The 15,961-nt window shown below is 35.0% G+C and overlaps 4 protein-coding genes across 6 annotated transcripts; 2 read left to right on the top strand and 2 right to left on the bottom strand.

Annotated features, from left to right (window-relative positions):
- Window positions 1–127: 127 nt before the first annotated feature.
- LOC135764780 (uncharacterized) lies at window positions 128–4,467 on the bottom strand. Its single transcript, XM_065275464.2, has 4 exons — window positions 4,308–4,467; window positions 1,937–2,037; window positions 1,661–1,834; window positions 128–1,520 (listed from the first exon to the last, which is right to left on the bottom strand). Exons 1-4 carry the CDS (start codon window positions 4,384–4,386, stop codon window positions 1,068–1,070), a joined length of 807 nt encoding a protein of 268 aa, XP_065131536.1. The 5' UTR covers window positions 4,387–4,467; the 3' UTR covers window positions 128–1,067.
- Window positions 4,468–5,045: 578 nt separating this feature from the next.
- On the top strand, window positions 5,046–5,865 carry LOC135750807 (uncharacterized). Its single transcript, XM_065269813.1, has 2 exons — window positions 5,046–5,244; window positions 5,375–5,865. The coding sequence occupies exons 1-2, from the start codon at window positions 5,100–5,102 to the stop codon at window positions 5,503–5,505; spliced, it is 276 nt and encodes a 91-aa protein (XP_065125885.1). The 5' UTR covers window positions 5,046–5,099; the 3' UTR covers window positions 5,506–5,865.
- A 73-nt stretch (window positions 5,866–5,938) lies between these two features.
- LOC135750806 (ubiquitin carboxyl-terminal hydrolase 50-like) lies at window positions 5,939–10,960 on the top strand. 3 transcript variants are annotated; one of them, XM_065269811.1, is made up of 12 exons: window positions 5,939–6,057; window positions 6,214–6,290; window positions 7,784–7,891; window positions 8,005–8,135; window positions 8,302–8,372; window positions 8,475–8,600; window positions 8,750–8,845; window positions 8,989–9,117; window positions 9,213–9,341; window positions 9,467–9,486; window positions 9,718–9,752; window positions 9,832–10,960. In XM_065269811.1, exons 2-12 carry the CDS (start codon window positions 6,271–6,273, stop codon window positions 10,473–10,475), a joined length of 1,509 nt encoding a protein of 502 aa, XP_065125883.1. In that variant the 5' UTR covers window positions 5,939–6,057; window positions 6,214–6,270; the 3' UTR covers window positions 10,476–10,960. The 3 variants fall into 3 exon arrangements, with proteins under 3 accessions (XP_065125883.1, XP_065125884.1, XP_065125882.1); XM_065269812.1 differs by lacking the exon at window positions 6,214–6,290 and having other exon boundaries at window positions 5,967–6,057; XM_065269810.1 differs by having other exon boundaries at window positions 6,003–6,290.
- Window positions 10,950–15,916, bottom strand: LOC135764791 (nuclear factor 7, brain-like). Its single transcript, XM_065275472.2, has 7 exons — window positions 15,058–15,916; window positions 12,828–13,372; window positions 12,639–12,734; window positions 12,072–12,287; window positions 11,845–11,983; window positions 11,692–11,727; window positions 10,950–11,518 (listed from the first exon to the last, which is right to left on the bottom strand). The coding sequence occupies exons 2-7, from the start codon at window positions 13,368–13,370 to the stop codon at window positions 10,971–10,973; spliced, it is 1,578 nt and encodes a 525-aa protein (XP_065131544.1). The 5' UTR covers window positions 13,371–13,372; window positions 15,058–15,916; the 3' UTR covers window positions 10,950–10,970.
- Window positions 15,917–15,961: the final 45 nt, after the last annotated feature.

Raw genomic sequence — 15,961 nt, 5'->3', positions numbered from 1 at the left:
GAAAAGAATCTCATAATGGCAATTGACAATATGTTGACTTTACTGACAGGTTGAAAAGCAGTTAAGCAACTTCTTTTCAACAACATCGATGTCACATGATTTTTAAGAACCCACATGAGAAAATATCTTCACACTTTACTTTCTTCCTTTATTTTATTTCATTTAACACAGAATTAATTAAACAATCAATAAAAGAATAAACATATAGTGGATATAGAAATTTAGACAGAGTTTACATGATTTATGAAAATGTTTATGTAGTATAGTGAAGAGGAAACACACAATTTTAATGCAGCCTGTAAAATATTAAGACATTTTTTAATGCTTTGCAGTAAGATTGTATTAGTAGACATTAGTAAATGGATTAAAAAACATGAACAAACGATAAACAATTTATTTTTTTAGCTTTTATTAATTATTGTTAATGTTAGATAATATCAAAACCGTTATTCATGTTAGATCCTTGTGCATTTACTAATGTTAACAGTTAAAGGGGCAGTTTCCCGGACAGAGCTGTCCCAGACTAAGTTAAAGCTGGCTTAATTTAAAAACATCTTGTACTGACATGTCTTAACACAGTGGTTCTCAAACTTTTTCAGCGTGTGCCCCCCCCCCCTTGTGTACAGTGCATCCCTTCATGCCCCAAAGGAAAATTTTGACATAAAATTCCAAAACATTAAATTATATAATGTAATGCTGTTGGTTAGTAGCCTTATTTTTTCTGAGGTTTAATTACACAAAATGTATGATAAATAATGTATTTTAATAACATGGCACCATTTCAGGGCCCCCAGTTTGAGAACCACTGTCTTAATGTATATCAGTGCCATTGTTTTATTTCAAGATGCACACCTACGTAGGCCTATTTTGTAAGGTAAAAAACTACTTAAATGTCCCAATATAACTAAGGCCTAGTCCTGGATTAATCTTATTAAATTAACATGAATTAAGATTAATTAATAAATGTAGCAGTATTGCTTATTGATAGTTCATGATAGCTAATGCATGAACTAATGTAACCAAATTCAACCTTGTAAAGTGTTACCCATTTTCGTTATTACAGACATTTATCTTCTATTCCAGGATGGAATAGAGGTCTGCCGTGGTGCAACCCCACCCGAACAGGGCATAAAATGTGTGCTTGTTTGCAAGCACTCTCGAGTGATTTTCAGGCAGACAAAGCAGAATTCAACTGTGCAACGATTACATATGATATTCTTGCATCCAGTCGTGTCGTGCTCCACCAGATTGCCACAAGTAGGACAAGCTCGCATGGAGGGACAAGTCACATTTTGAACAGAAGGCAGTGTTACATTACGACATTTTGACAACTTTTCTATGTCAGGATTGACACAGTTGGCATTGTCACAGCGGTCAGAACGCGGGCCCGGACCTTTCCACTTGTTCATGCACTGCCAGCAAAACTGAAATGTCTTATTCATTTCAGCTGTGCAGATAGTGCACATGACACAAAGGTTGGTTAAATCGCCTCTCTCAACGAATGAATGACATCCAGGACACTGGAGAGAAATAGAAAACGAAGTTAAAGCTTAAGGGATTTATAAAGAAAATGTATTTGCTATGAATCTACATAGCCTACTAGGCTATACAAGAAATGATTCATTTTGGATATTGGCTGTGTGTTATGCAAGATACGCACTGTTTTGTGTTCACAGTATTCGGCTGCAGCCAGGGCAGCCAATGTTTCTTCAAAATGGGTTTGTTCCTCTTGTGTCAACAGAGCCAATCGCCGCACCTCCACGTACGGCCATTCTGCATTGCACTTTTGTGTTGTTCCATCTTTAAGCGCAGGGCACATGAACTTGTACTGCCCCTAAAGAAAATGTACGAAAGTGACAAGTAACACTTGCTCACCTGAAGACTCTAATGCGCGTATTAGAAATTTTGCCTTTTTAATCAGTAGTGAATGTGTTACCTGGTCAAGTAGACTACGACACCATCCAGTAAGTGAATCTGGAGTGACTGCATGGCCACATGACATCTCAGCTCTAAGAATGTCTGGGTCATCATCCAGAGCTGAAAATACAGCCAGACAATTAAAACGATAAAAAAATAACTAGAAAAGTAAATTTTCTGAAGAAAATGTGAAGTGGTGCTTGCTGTGGCAAACTTCTGGGGACAATATATGATTATTCTCCAAGCCACAGGTAAAACAATCCAACCTCCATGTTTGGATGCAGAGATATAAGGCTTTGTTTATTCCTTTTCTAGGGTACTGTATTTAATTGCTAGAGAGACAATTTGAATTCACTCGTGATTACACTCCGAGTCATGAGTCAAACGATCCAACCCCTGTGTCTCTATGATGTTCTGATGAGGAGATATAAAGCTTTGTTTATTCTGTTGCTAGGGTACTGTATTTGGTTGCTAAGGAGAATTTGGCATCCACTGGTGATTACACTTTGAGTTACAAGTCAAATGATCCAACCCCCTTGTCTCTATGATGTTCTGATGCGGAGATATAAGGCTTTGTTTAATCTGTTGCTAGGGCACTGTATTTGGTTGCTAGGGAGAAATTTGTCATCCACTAGTGATTATACTCCAAGCCACATGTAAAACGGTCCAATCCCTGTCTCTCTACGAAGTTCTGATGCAGAGTTATAAGCCTTAGTTTATTTTGTTGCTAGGGTACTCTATTTGGTTGCTAGGGAGAAAATTGGCATCCACTTGTGATTACGCTCCGAGTCACGAGTAAACAGTCCAGCTCGTGTTTCTACAATGTTCTGATGCAGAGATAAAAGCCTTTGTTTATTCTGTTGCAAGAGTGCTTATATTTGGTTCCTAGGGGCGTGGCTTAATAGCTTTGTAAGGATCCTGAGAGACTGATCCCACCCCCATGTCTCTATGACACTGTGGTGCAAAGAAAGGCTTCTGGGTATTTTATAATGGCAGTCTATGGGATTGGTTGTTGGAGTACTGTGTTTGGTTGCCAGGGCGTGGCTTGGGAGTGGCCGATGATGATCCTTCATAGGCTGCTTTCCAGCATAAATAATATAAACCAACCGGCATGTCACCATGGCATGACATTCAGATTTTAAGATATAACTGTTTAAATTTTATGTTGCTAGGGTCTTTAAAGTGGTTGCTAGGGGCGTGTCTTAATACTTCTGTATGGATCCTGAGAGACTGGTTGGATGCCTGAGTAAAATGAGCCCACCCCCATGTTTCTATTACACTGTGCTGCAAAGATATCCATCTGGGTATTTTATAATGTCAGTCTATGGGATATGTTGCTAGGGTGCCCAACATGGTTGCTACTGGCGTGGCTAAATAGCTCTGGGACGCTCTAAAAGAGATTGAGTGGATGCCTGAGTAAAATTAGCCCACCCCCTTGTCTCTATGACAGTGTTAAGCAAAGATATCCCATCAGGAACGTTTTTATTACCTTATATGGGCGTGTTCCCTGCCCCATTATAAGTCAATGGGAACTTTTGAAGTGCCTCTTACACCCCAGGGGTACAGTGTACACCCCAATGTGATCTTACAGAGACAACCACCCTCTTCAAAAGTTGTAACCCGCATGTTTCTTCAAAATTCTCAAGCGGAGCTATATGATCCGTCAAAAATCGGCCCAATATTAAATCTAAGGGATTTTTTTGGGGTGGTTTTACTTTCACTTTCAGAAATCCTGCATTATCGATTATGAAAGTCATAGCACACCTCTAATCCGGTCGATTTGAGCTCTCTTCCATGGGAGGTATACAACAAACCGTCCGTGCGGGACGAGTTACGTGCCGAAAAAAAGTGTACAGAGTTTGAGGAATTGCATAAATGTAAGCACCACTAACTAGCCTAGCCTCACACGAACTGAAGATAACACAAACTTTATAATAAATACTATTAGATAAAGTAAAATCTAGACAACAGTGTAATCGCGAAAAACCATGCGCGCAGGCTAGATTAAAGGCTTTGTATGTTGTCCACATGCAGTTTCTGAACGGATTTTGATTGGCTGTCAATGTTTCATCGTTAATCAGCTGTATTAAACCGTACTGACCCCAATGACATCGTTCCTCTCTATCGTTATAGTTGTGGTCTAGATTATTTACTTTCACTTTATATAGTTTGCTGTGGGACATTCGCACAGTTTGCAACACATATGGATCATCATATCAATAAACTCAACATCACGATATGATATATTATTTAATTGTGATCCGTTGATCTAATGATCAAGCAGTAGCCTACGTGCATTTCTGTGTTAGAGAATATTTTAGTTTCGAAAAAAACAATAATCATTCAAACTATACAAAAAACAGCCTAAGAGATTAATTAAATGTGCATACTTATGTCATCCTGGCGCGAAACAAACTTGAGTGTTGTGTCTTTAGGATCGTAGCGCTTTTCTTGTTGCTGTTCCGTCATTGTTGCAGTGACTCCACGGATTACATTGAAATCTTAAATTGAAAGCGTTGTTTTTATCTTTCTCTTTCCAGTTTATCACGTGACATCAGGATATGTTTACATGTTATGTTATGTAACAAAGCCATATTTGTTTTATTAAATAACTATGATAAATGACTCTGGGGAATAGTATTTTATTTATAGCCATTTGTAATAAAGTAAAAATTAAATATGACCAGATTCAGGTTTTACATCCTGTTTATACCATATTGAGAGTATGTGTAAAAGTCGTAGGGCACCATGCTACCATTAGATTTGTTGTTTTTGCAATTGTATTATGATTATATATAGTTAATTCTCAGTCTCTTTATTAGAACACAACCAGAACATACAGGACATGTGTATGTAATATTAAAAACTGTATAAAAGTATAAGCTGAGTGTCAAGTATTTAGGGTAAACTCCCCATCCACTTGAGCAATAGCAAGCAGCTGCAGAATTTGTATCTTAAAAAGATTGAAAAAATATGGATGGACAATAAAACAAAACGCTGGTTATTTTTGAAAGAAAAATAGACCTATTATATTTTTCTTATCCAGTGATGGAATGTTTTCATTTCAAAATCGTTTTTTTATATTGGCAGCACACCTCCAAACCAGCCACATAAAATGAAACTGAAAGTTATTCATTATTCATAACATTGTTGGCCACAGACTTGCTAGAAGTTCTCTTAAAATGGGAAAGATTTACCAGGTCACGGTGGTTGGAATAAAGGGGGAGAAAAAGACAGTCGATGTTGCCACTTCACTGGAAGAATTCAACAAAACAACTGTTTTGGAATTCAAAAAGAAACTTGCGGAAAAATTGCCAGGTCAAGCAGGTATGATTGAACTTGAAAAATATATAATTAATAAATTACAATCGCGTTAAATATGTCGCAATATCATTCTACTGTATTCGTTTATTTTCTATAGGCCGCTGTCATAACCTGTCATTTGTCTTATCACTAGGAGATGATCCATCGTCTTTGAGACTGCTATATACAGATAAACAGCTTGAAGACAATGATAAGTTTTCAGATCACCAAATTGAGGACCACTCCACTCTGTTCCTCGTCTTACGTCTTCCCGGAGGATTCTAAATCATGCTTGGGCTACGATGATTTTTGATCTAAAAAGAATGACACTCGTCGAAATGTAACCTTTTTACCAGAAAATTTCTTCACCTCTGCCTTTGCTGTCTGTAAATTTATAGCTTGACTTTGTAAATGGAACTCTTACCACTTGTGTATATTATCTTATAAATGTAACAGTCTTAAGGTTTGGCTTTAAGGAAGCTGGCTCAGTTTTTGATTTAAAGAATTCTGTCTTTGATTGTTATAGCTGTGCTATTTTAAGTTGAACATATGGTAATGTTTTCTTAAAACTCAAAGGATGACAGTTTATTAAAATTCACTGTAATGTGAAATGTCTGTGTGTAATGAAACTGTGGCGTAGGCTAATGCTGGTTTTGTATAAGTTTACTGGTCAGCCTCCCTCGCAAATGAAATGATATAACTTAAAATCGAAAGTAAAACTCTAATTTGCCTCTTGCCTTGGAAAGAAAGCCATTCTCAACAGGGCGTGTTAATATTAACGAAATGTAAACGTTTTAAGCTGTATTTCCGTATTCTGGAAGTCAAGTTTCGTCTCAAGTAAGTTCTGATTGCTGAGTATAATACTTTGAATTAAGTTCAGCATGATTTCTAAGATTCTCGATATATCTACGTAAACGTGATCAGAAAAGAAAATTCAATTAAATGCATTTAAACAAAAAATGATTAAACGTAATTTATAATATGCAACAACAGATCCATTGACACGTTTGGAGATCAACATCAGGAAGAACCTCCGGATTCCCAACCGACATGAGTCGATTTCGTGACAAGTGGGTTAACTTCCTTAAAACATCACAATAGTTAAAAAATAAAAAAGCAAACATAAATTAAATATATTTTCACCAACTAAGTGATGCTGAACGTGAAAATATATTTATAATTTTTAACTATATGGGCTAATCAAACTGACTATACAAGTAATTTCAACGTATTATTTGCTTAACTTATGAGTTAAAGTAATGTAAAACATTGTCATTACTTACTGATCACATATTTTATGGTGTGTTGCCTATTTTGATGTGGTTACTCTAATGCCTGAAATTCCTTGTCCCTCACTGGTTTCGACGAGATTGCCAATATGAAATTCTCGAAATTACATTAGGGTTGCACGAATATATATTTCCAAAAGGCTTGTATGAGGTAAGGGTCATTCTACAGAAATGTCCACTTTTGGTATGGCAAGATGTCTTTAAAATTAGTGATTAATGATTTTTTTTTTTTGTGCATGTACTTAAAGACTGCATAAACCATATTTTTGTCACTGGTGTTACCTTACTTCTTTAGCAATATTAAAGGTGTTTTTGAAATATATTTTTTTTTTCAGCTTTAAAGCTTAATTCTTAAGTGTAGCAGAATTCAATGAATTAAAATGTATCATCATGTCACATGTGAAATATTTTATTTAATGTGAAAGAAAAAAAAACACAACAAATCGCCAGTCACTGGTGTTACTGATACAGTAACACCAGTGAAAATTTTCATGAAAACTGCATTTTACAAAATTTCTGCTGCAAAGTATCAAACCGCACATTCTCAATCATTGTATATTCACTAAATTAAGTAGTTTAATCCATTTGGATTCTATTTTTTTGCAATTCCCAAACAATAAGGGAGGTCATACCAGTGACTTAAACTAAAAGCTTCATATGAAATCATGAGATAAATGAGAAGATTTCTAAAAAGAGACAGTGGACTTAAATGGGCATCTCTTCATAAAAGTCAAGTGATGTCATCAGTGTGATTTTGATTTGAAGATAAGAGCTTTTTTGTTAAACGGTAACACCAGTGACACAACTCCAGGGGACCACTACTTTCATTATATATTTTATAATATTTATTTAGCATTTTGTCTTTTAATGTATTTTACATCATAGTTAAGGCCACATTACTGTATTTTATATGGAAGAAATCTCAAAATAAAGCATTTTCCCTCTGTACATGACTGTGGGGACGAGCACTTCTGTGATGCTTGGATTTCTAATTAATTAATAAAAATCAAATATTGCTACAATGATGGCTCAATGTGGTTTAATTGTTCAAATAACATATTGTTTCAATTTAAAATATAAAAAATTGTAACCCTAAAGCGTGTTTCAAGTGTAATATTTTTGTAAAGGCTAGGGACAGAAAAATTGACATTTCTGCAGAATGACCCGTAAAAGAAAATGTCAAGTAAATGTATGACGAATGAAAATAAACTTTATATCTACATGTCAATGCTAAGTTGTTCTCACGAGACACGACTGTTAACCTATTTATTCAGGAATGAAGTTCAATATAATGGCCTGAAAAATCAAGGTGCCACCTGTTACTTGAATGCAGTATTGCAATGTCTATTTATGACAAAAGAATTCAGGGATGCAGTGGAGAGGTATTATTATTATTATTATTATTATTAATATTATTGATGCTACTGTTATGCCTCACTACTTTTACAGTAAGCTACAAAAATTTTTTCTACAAAATTGTTCCTGATAAATTTAGTTATGAAAAAGCCCCTGGAGATTGTGGTGGTGGGGAAAATCTGTTGTTACAACTTAAGAAGCTGTTTGAACAACTTTCCAAAAATGAAGCCACAACTGAAGGAGTAACTACCAGTCTTGGCATACAAAATGGTAGGTTAAAATAAATACACACATTTACAGGTCAAAACATTAAAAAAGTTAAAGAAACGTATGATAACGGGTTAATGGTTAAAATTTAACAAACAGTAGGCTAAAGTTATTTTAATATGTTCTTTTGATAACTGTTTTTTCTATTACTCATCAATATAACGTCAAGTTTGTGAGCAACAAGATGCAGTGGAGTATTATCGGAAAATTTTAAAAGCAGCTGGTACACTTGTCTCTAAGGTAGGCCTATTCATTTAAATAAAATGTCTCCTGAAAAAAAAGTAGTGTTATTGCTATATGTGATATACAATATTGCTAAACATGATTTAATTTTTTTTACAGGTCTTTGAAGGTAAAATAAACAACATAACAAAGTGCATAGTGTGTGACCAAATCAACAAGAAAACCAACTCCTTCATCTCAATACTTCTGCCCATCAAGGGTGAAAATAATGAGCAGCATACAGTGGTAAGAAAACAAATCATGTCCATTAGCGGATATGCAAATCAAAAATAAATAGGTCATGTGACAAATTTGCCATTGTTGTTTCTGATGAGGCATTGCTTTCCCCAGAATGCATGGTCTTATCTTTGTTTATTTTGTTTATAACCTCAAAGGAAAAATGTCTGGAGACCTTCTTTAAACATTCAAGCTTAGACCAGGAAGACTGGATGTATTGTGACAGGTGTGACCAAAAAACTGAAACAGAGATTGTGAGTAATTCAGTCAAAAAGAGAGGAAGGTGTTCAACTTCCTTCCTTTACTTGTGACTTTACTTAACAGATTTAACAGTGTTGATTAATGAACCGTGGAAAAATCTGCAAGTTTAATTTTCTGTATTTTTGTACACCTACAGTGGAGCGAAATAGAAGACTATCCCACTGTTATCACTCTTCAAGTGAAGAGGTTTGACTTTGATTACATGCAGATGAGATATGTGAAGAACACATGTGCACTTGATGTACCTTTAAGCCTGGACATTGGGGTACACCTAAATAATACAAGAAGCTTAAAATCAGTTTATATAAATTTTTGTTAAAATTTTGTGATCTTATTTGTAAAGGAAAACTTCTTTTGCAGGATGATAAATATGATCTTTATGCTGTTGTCAACCACAAAGGTGGATACAGTGGGGGACACTATGAGGCTCTCATCAAATCTTATGAAAATCAGAAATGGTACAGTTTTGATGACCGCGCTGTTTGGGAGGTACATTAATAATGCTTAACATTAATAATGAATAATATCATATATGATAATAGAATTGATTGCAAGTAAGGTCAGCATAATTCATATTTATGTGATATGCGTTCTTCATTTGAATCTTACTCTAGTCAGAAGCTTCACTGCAAGGGTGAGTGCTGTTTATGAATCTATCTGTAATATTCATAGTGATGTGTAGATCAAAGGTTCATAAAGTTTTGCATTTCCTTAAAATACTTTCCTGATGTTCCTGTAGCACTAGCAACACCAGGGAACGCATAAATAGATATAATGCAAACCTTGGATATACCTCAGACATAATATATCCTTTGGATATAAAAGTCTGACAAATGCATTAATAGGATTTTTTTCTTTTTGACAGCTCAAGGCTATCATACATGTTGATGTACAGAAAAGGTATAGTAAAAAATAAAAATATAAAAAAGCTAAAAGAGTTTTGTTAAAAAAACCTCATGAATTTTAATATATTTTGCAGATGATCCATCCAAAAATAAGAACACTGCCGCTTTGAGTCCGATTGGCCGACCTTTAGCATTACATCTGAGGATCCTTCTGCTAGGGCAACCCGGCTCTGGGAAAAGTTCAGTAGGTAACCTCATCCTTGGTGGGAATTACTTCCCATTATTTCCCAAATATGGATTGGACACTGGCATCATGGAAGAGACGATTAATGATATCACTGTTGTGGACACTCCGAATCTCTTTCGCCTAACCCCAGTGAGTTGGGCAAATGCACTTAAGAGATGTGTGAAGTTATGTCACCCTGGCCCTAATGTGATTCTTTGGGTAGCACCAATATCCCAATTCAGCAAGCACCAGCAAGGTCTTTTTCATAACATTAAAAAACGACTCGGTTCTGGGATTGTTAAACACATGATGATTATCTTCACAAATAGCAGAGAATTTAAAGACGTTGACAATGTTATCTCCAAACCGAAAGTCAAAAAAGTGGTATGTGCTTGTAAAAATAGGTACCATGTGATTGACATTAATCGTCACAAACAGGTCCCAGAACTGGTTGAGCAACTCATCAAGATGGTTAAAGATAACAAAGATAGCTACTGCACTTTTAAAAAGGCGATTATGAAAGCAAAAAAGTCCCTTAGAGCACAACGTTAAATCTGTTTTGCATCAGGATTGTAAGGCAAAGTGGTTTTATTTGTCTTGCAGACAACATACAAAGGAAGTGAATAGTATCAGCACTTATTGTATTAAATCTACATTCAAAACAGCATGAGAAACAGGCATTGTGTGTATTGATTAAATCTGTGCTAAAGTAGGCCTACTGACTTTTTTAGGTGTAAATTGAAGGTTCATGACAATACTATTAATCTTATGTTGTCAATTTGATTTACTTTGTGTCAGATATTCTCAGGTGCCACTGAACAAACTTGTCAAATTTTCTTTATTGTTTCTTTTTAAATATTGTGGGCCATTTACATAGTATTTTGATGTTGGCAAATTCTTTTTTGGTAAAATAACAAAAAAATTTATGTATTACAATTAATAAATATCTTGTTGTTAAGTTACCACCGAAAATAAACAACTTATCTTAACATATCTTATATCAGAAAGCATATTAAATAAAATAAATTTGGATAGTTCCCACTTGTTTTATTCAGTAAACTCAACAGGTGTGATGATCATAGGCTGTGAATTCTCTCCTTCCTCATATTCTCCAGGACTGAAGTATGGATAGAGTTTTTCAGCAAACGTCTGCCCAGTAAAAGAATAAATGTGATACTTGGCTTCAACATCATAAAAGGAGATCAGACCCCTTTCAAAATCCACAAACACTCCTACTTTCACTGGTTTCTCTTTCAATGTAAGAGAGACAGGGTTGACATCATTTGCTGCATATTCATCAGTTTTTCTCAGCCATACTGTCCAATATCCATTTTCAGGGTTGAGCCCGATCTCTCCTTTCCTGTTTGCAGATTCTGTTACCACACCCAAATCCCATTCTGTCTTCCCCCTGACGTCTACCTCATAATAAAAATTCTGGGAGGAGAAACCTTCCTTTCCTAAGACACATGAGCAATAATCAAAGCATTCTGGGTTTTCAGGAACCTTCTGGTGTATTCCCGCATTCCAAACCTTTTTTCTGTCATCAGACAACATGAGTTCATGATAAGCTGTGTCTGGATCAAATGTCACATCCACTGAAAAATTATATAGAGTGAAATAATGTTTAGCCAAATTTAAACTTATCTTCAAGTTAGTAAAACAATTTAAATGTATCTTATGTAGGCTTTCCAAACTTGCACTAAAAGTGCAACAAAACGTTTTTCACAATAGCAATGCAAAGAACCTTTTAAACAAACATTTAAAATACCTGCATAACGTTGTATACTCCGCAGCTCTCTGGAAACTACAACAGAATTGCAGATGAAAACATTTTATTTCATGAATTTAACAAACTTATTAAAAAAATCTGTTTTGTCTGGTTAATGGGTGCATGCTATATAATTATAGTGAATATTTTTACCAGTTTCTCTTAATTTCTCATCTAATCTGTTCTGAAGCTGTGATATGGTTTTCCTCAAAATAGCCCCGTGTTCATGAACACTGATGCTGATGTCAGTTGAGCGGCTGTTACATAAGGAGTCATGCTGAAGTTTAATAATCTAAAGTAAAGTAAATCAGATCATTAAGGGCATGTAAATGTTTGACTTTGATACGCTGCATAATATGGAGCAATAAGAATGACACTACCTGTATGAAATCCAAAGGATGTGAGAGTTGCTCCAGTTTAGTTTGTTTTTCCTTTAGTTTCATGATCTCTTGTTCCAGCTCATTGATGAGCTCTTTGGCTCGTCTCTCTGTTTCTGTATGCTTTTCCTCCATTTCTTCCTTAAGTTCTGCATTACATTTCTCAAAAACATCCTTGAAAAGCTTACTGTTCTCCTCAATCTCTTTCTCTTTGGCTTGCTGGTAAAGGTTGTGAAAGTAAAAGTTCATAAACAGCATCACAGCACAATAAAATAATAGCCTGGTGCACTCTTAGAAAAAAGGTACAATAAGGTACAAAAGCTGTCACTGGGGTGGTATCTTTAAAGAAAAAAAAACACACTTTTGTACCTGAAAGATGCATATTGGTATACCTCAAAGATGCATATCTGTAAAGGTACCGCCCCAGTGACAGCTTTTTTCTGAGAGTGTGGATGTTAAGGTTAACACATGGTTGAAAGTTTTTACCACCTTAAAAGCATCACATGCAAATATCTTCAACAATAAAAAAGAAACCATTATCAAATTTGGGTCAGAGACAATACCACTTACTTTGTTAAACCTTATTGAATGTCTAATCTCTTTAATTTTCTGCCCTCTGTCCTGGATTTTTTGCTGCACAGCAGACTTTTCATTCATCACAAGGTTCTGTATAGAGGTAAAGACATGTTTCAATGATTTTAGTCTCCTGACTTAAAAAATAATAAAAACAATATGAAAACCTGAAGAGATATGCATTACCAAACTGTACTTCTCAATTTGAATCGTATTATGAGCCCTGTGGTCACCTTCTACACAAAAGGTACAGACAGGTGTTTGATCGTCTTTACAGTAAAGTTCCAGAGGTTTTTGATGTTTTCTGCAAATGTAATCATCCAGATTCTCCACAGGATTAATCAGTTTGTGCTTCATGAGATTTTTTGCAGTTTTGTGGGGCTCCAAGTGACTCTCACAGAAAGAGGTTTCACAATCTAAACACGACTTGACAGCAATCCGCTTCTTCTTTGGGCAACTATCACAGGTCACTTCAGACTCCTGGATCCGTTTTCTTTTGATGCCCTCTGCAATTTCTTTCATTGTTGTATTTATTTTAAAATCTGTTCTCAAATCCAGTTTAAACCCACACAGTGGACATTTTGAATCTAGACTAGCATCCCTGTGTCTTCTGATGCAGTCCATACAAAAGTTATGTCCACATGCAGTGGTTACAGGGTCAGTGAACACGTCCAAACATATTGAACACGTAAGCTGCTCGTCTGATAAAAAATCCCCAGAAGAAGCCATATCTAAAATAATACAGACACATTCATCACAGTAAGTAAATAAAGAATTACAAAATAAAATGCTTATGATCTTGTCAAGTCAAATGTATTTATATATAGTTTTTTTACAGTGTTGCATTGTTTCAAGTATAGCATTACATAACCTGAAAATTATTAAATATATAGTATATTGGCTAGAATATACTATTATTCAGGGCTGCAAGATATTGAAGACAAATGTGATAACATGGTAAATGATGCGATATGATATGTGATACGATCTCACGAATTTCTGTGGAATAGTCACGAAATTTTTTGCTCATTTTCCTGTGCATTCTCACGGATCTCCGCATTTTAAAAGAAAATCTATGCCAGGGCCACGGAAAAATGCGGAGATCCGTGAGAATGCCACGGAAAAACGGAACATTGTGAGATCATTTTGGTGATACAATAATGCTTTAGATTGTAAAATCAGTTTGAATAATTTTAAATATATATTTAAATGTATATTTAACTGCTAACTATATTACAACATACAAGTATCACACTCTTTCTGGGAAAACATCAATCTTTGATTTTGACATAACTTTTTAAAATATTAACATCATTCATTTGTGATATGAACATTTACAATGTCTGTAGTTTTAAAATATCTTGTGCCCCTAGTAGGTCATTATTAAAGGTTTTATTGTCCTCATAGATATAATTTAATAAAATTGTATTCACTTTTTCTTCAACAATCTAGCAATCAAACATTTAGTAAATTAATAGCCTATAAAAACATCATATAAATTATTAAAGGCATCATACACATGCCTTCCCATGGCCCTTAAAAGAAGAAAAAAAAACATATATAAAAGAGTTTTACATTACGGAATTGAAACAATTAGGGTGAATGTTAAACTAACTGCAGTAAAATACAGGCAAATTCTGGATAGAACTTTGCCAGACACCTGCAACTTTATTTTTCATGACCCTAAACTTACTGCAACAGTGACCTATCCAATCAATAGTGATCCCCCCCCACACACACACACACACATGGATACTATTTAACTCAAAATACAGTTGTATGGCAGACAAACATTTAAATTGTGAATACTAAACAATTTCTCAATTCACTTGCCATGCAGGGGTGCCACAAAGTAGGTGGGACTCTAGGTGTGTCACATTTGCCTATTGTGGAAACGGAAATATCACCAAAACCTGTTAAACCTGTTCAGATCAAAACCGTCCTCACTTTATTATTATTATTTTTTTGACATTAACAAGACAAACTGTTCAGGAAAAAATAATGCGCATTTTGCAAATCTAATTATTTAGTATAACATGTTGTCAGATCTTGTATTATTTATGATTGAACCAATTACACGCACTCTTTCTTACGTTTGTTAACAACCAAATAAGTCCAAACAAATCCAAAACATTATATGTGACAATGCTTGTGAAAACCCAGCTAAAGTCATTTATGTGATTTGCTTTATTAACATTATTAAATCATCATAATGTAAAGAAAATTCTGTGAAAATATAGCCTAACCTTATAGGGGCTACCTTTAATATCCACTGACCATGCCAAAGATTAAAATCATAGTAAAACAAATAGCTGAAATCACATTTTGATGCTTTTAAAATTATATTTGATTCGTTAGCATGTTTTACCTGACTTTTTAGTCTATTCTTTCTTTACCTCTCACCGGTTTTACTCACCAGACACAGTAGTTTTATTTTCAGTTGTAAGATATATCGTCCAGTAAAAGCAGGAATAAAGGGGCACCTCCCGAATCCCCGTCTAAACTCTGTTGGAGGCGGCGCTTAGAGATTTTGCGTTTATATTCACAAATAGTCTTACATTACGATTACAATCAAATGTATTGAATCCATTAATAAACGCAAAGCGTTTAAGAAAAAAAAATAATTCACATATGAATAAATTGAGTTCCACAAAAATAGCTACGTTGAAAATGTAGCCTACCGTTACACAAAAAGCAGATATAACAATATTTATAATATTTACCACATAATATTATAACATATTTTTGTCACAAACGCAAACTGCGAGCCATTGAATGGTGGATCTCTTTCATAGGCTTTAATTTCTGAAAAATCACTGCAGGTGGAAGTTGTGTTAGACTTTTTCCTTGTCCGTCCTTTATTCTAGTCTATAATGTTTGCAAGTTCTCTCAGGGCACTCGCCCAATCTCGGGACCTTAAATATTGCTCTGGAGTCTGCTGAACCATGCCATCCTCCACCACACTGGTGTGTGTTCCAATCTGAGGGGCAACCTTCGGATCTATCATAAAGCCAATACGGAAGTGACTTAAACTGCAATTCACCAACTGGCCGCTAGAGACTGGCTCCAAAAGAAAGTCAATTGTCATAGACCACCATGTTAAGATGCAAAACTTTTCAGCAGAAAATAAAATGTTTACAGCCTGGTACAAAAATAGTTTTTGGTTTATATTTTGCCCTTCATGACAACTGTTAGGGGGGTGATTTTTTTGTAACTCATCCGTTTAAATTATATTAAGCCTTAAAGTTCAGTACTTTTCAGAAACTCCAGTGCTCAGATTTCTTGACAAATTATTTTAGTAAATCTAAATTTTAGTAAAT

This window comes from Paramisgurnus dabryanus, chromosome 2 (assembly GCF_030506205.2).
Source record: "Paramisgurnus dabryanus chromosome 2, PD_genome_1.1, whole genome shotgun sequence".
NCBI classification, from domain to species: Eukaryota; Metazoa; Chordata; class Actinopteri; order Cypriniformes; family Cobitidae; genus Paramisgurnus; species Paramisgurnus dabryanus.
Note: the sequence above shows the minus strand (reverse complement) of the source record. Positions and strands in the feature narration are given on the sequence as shown.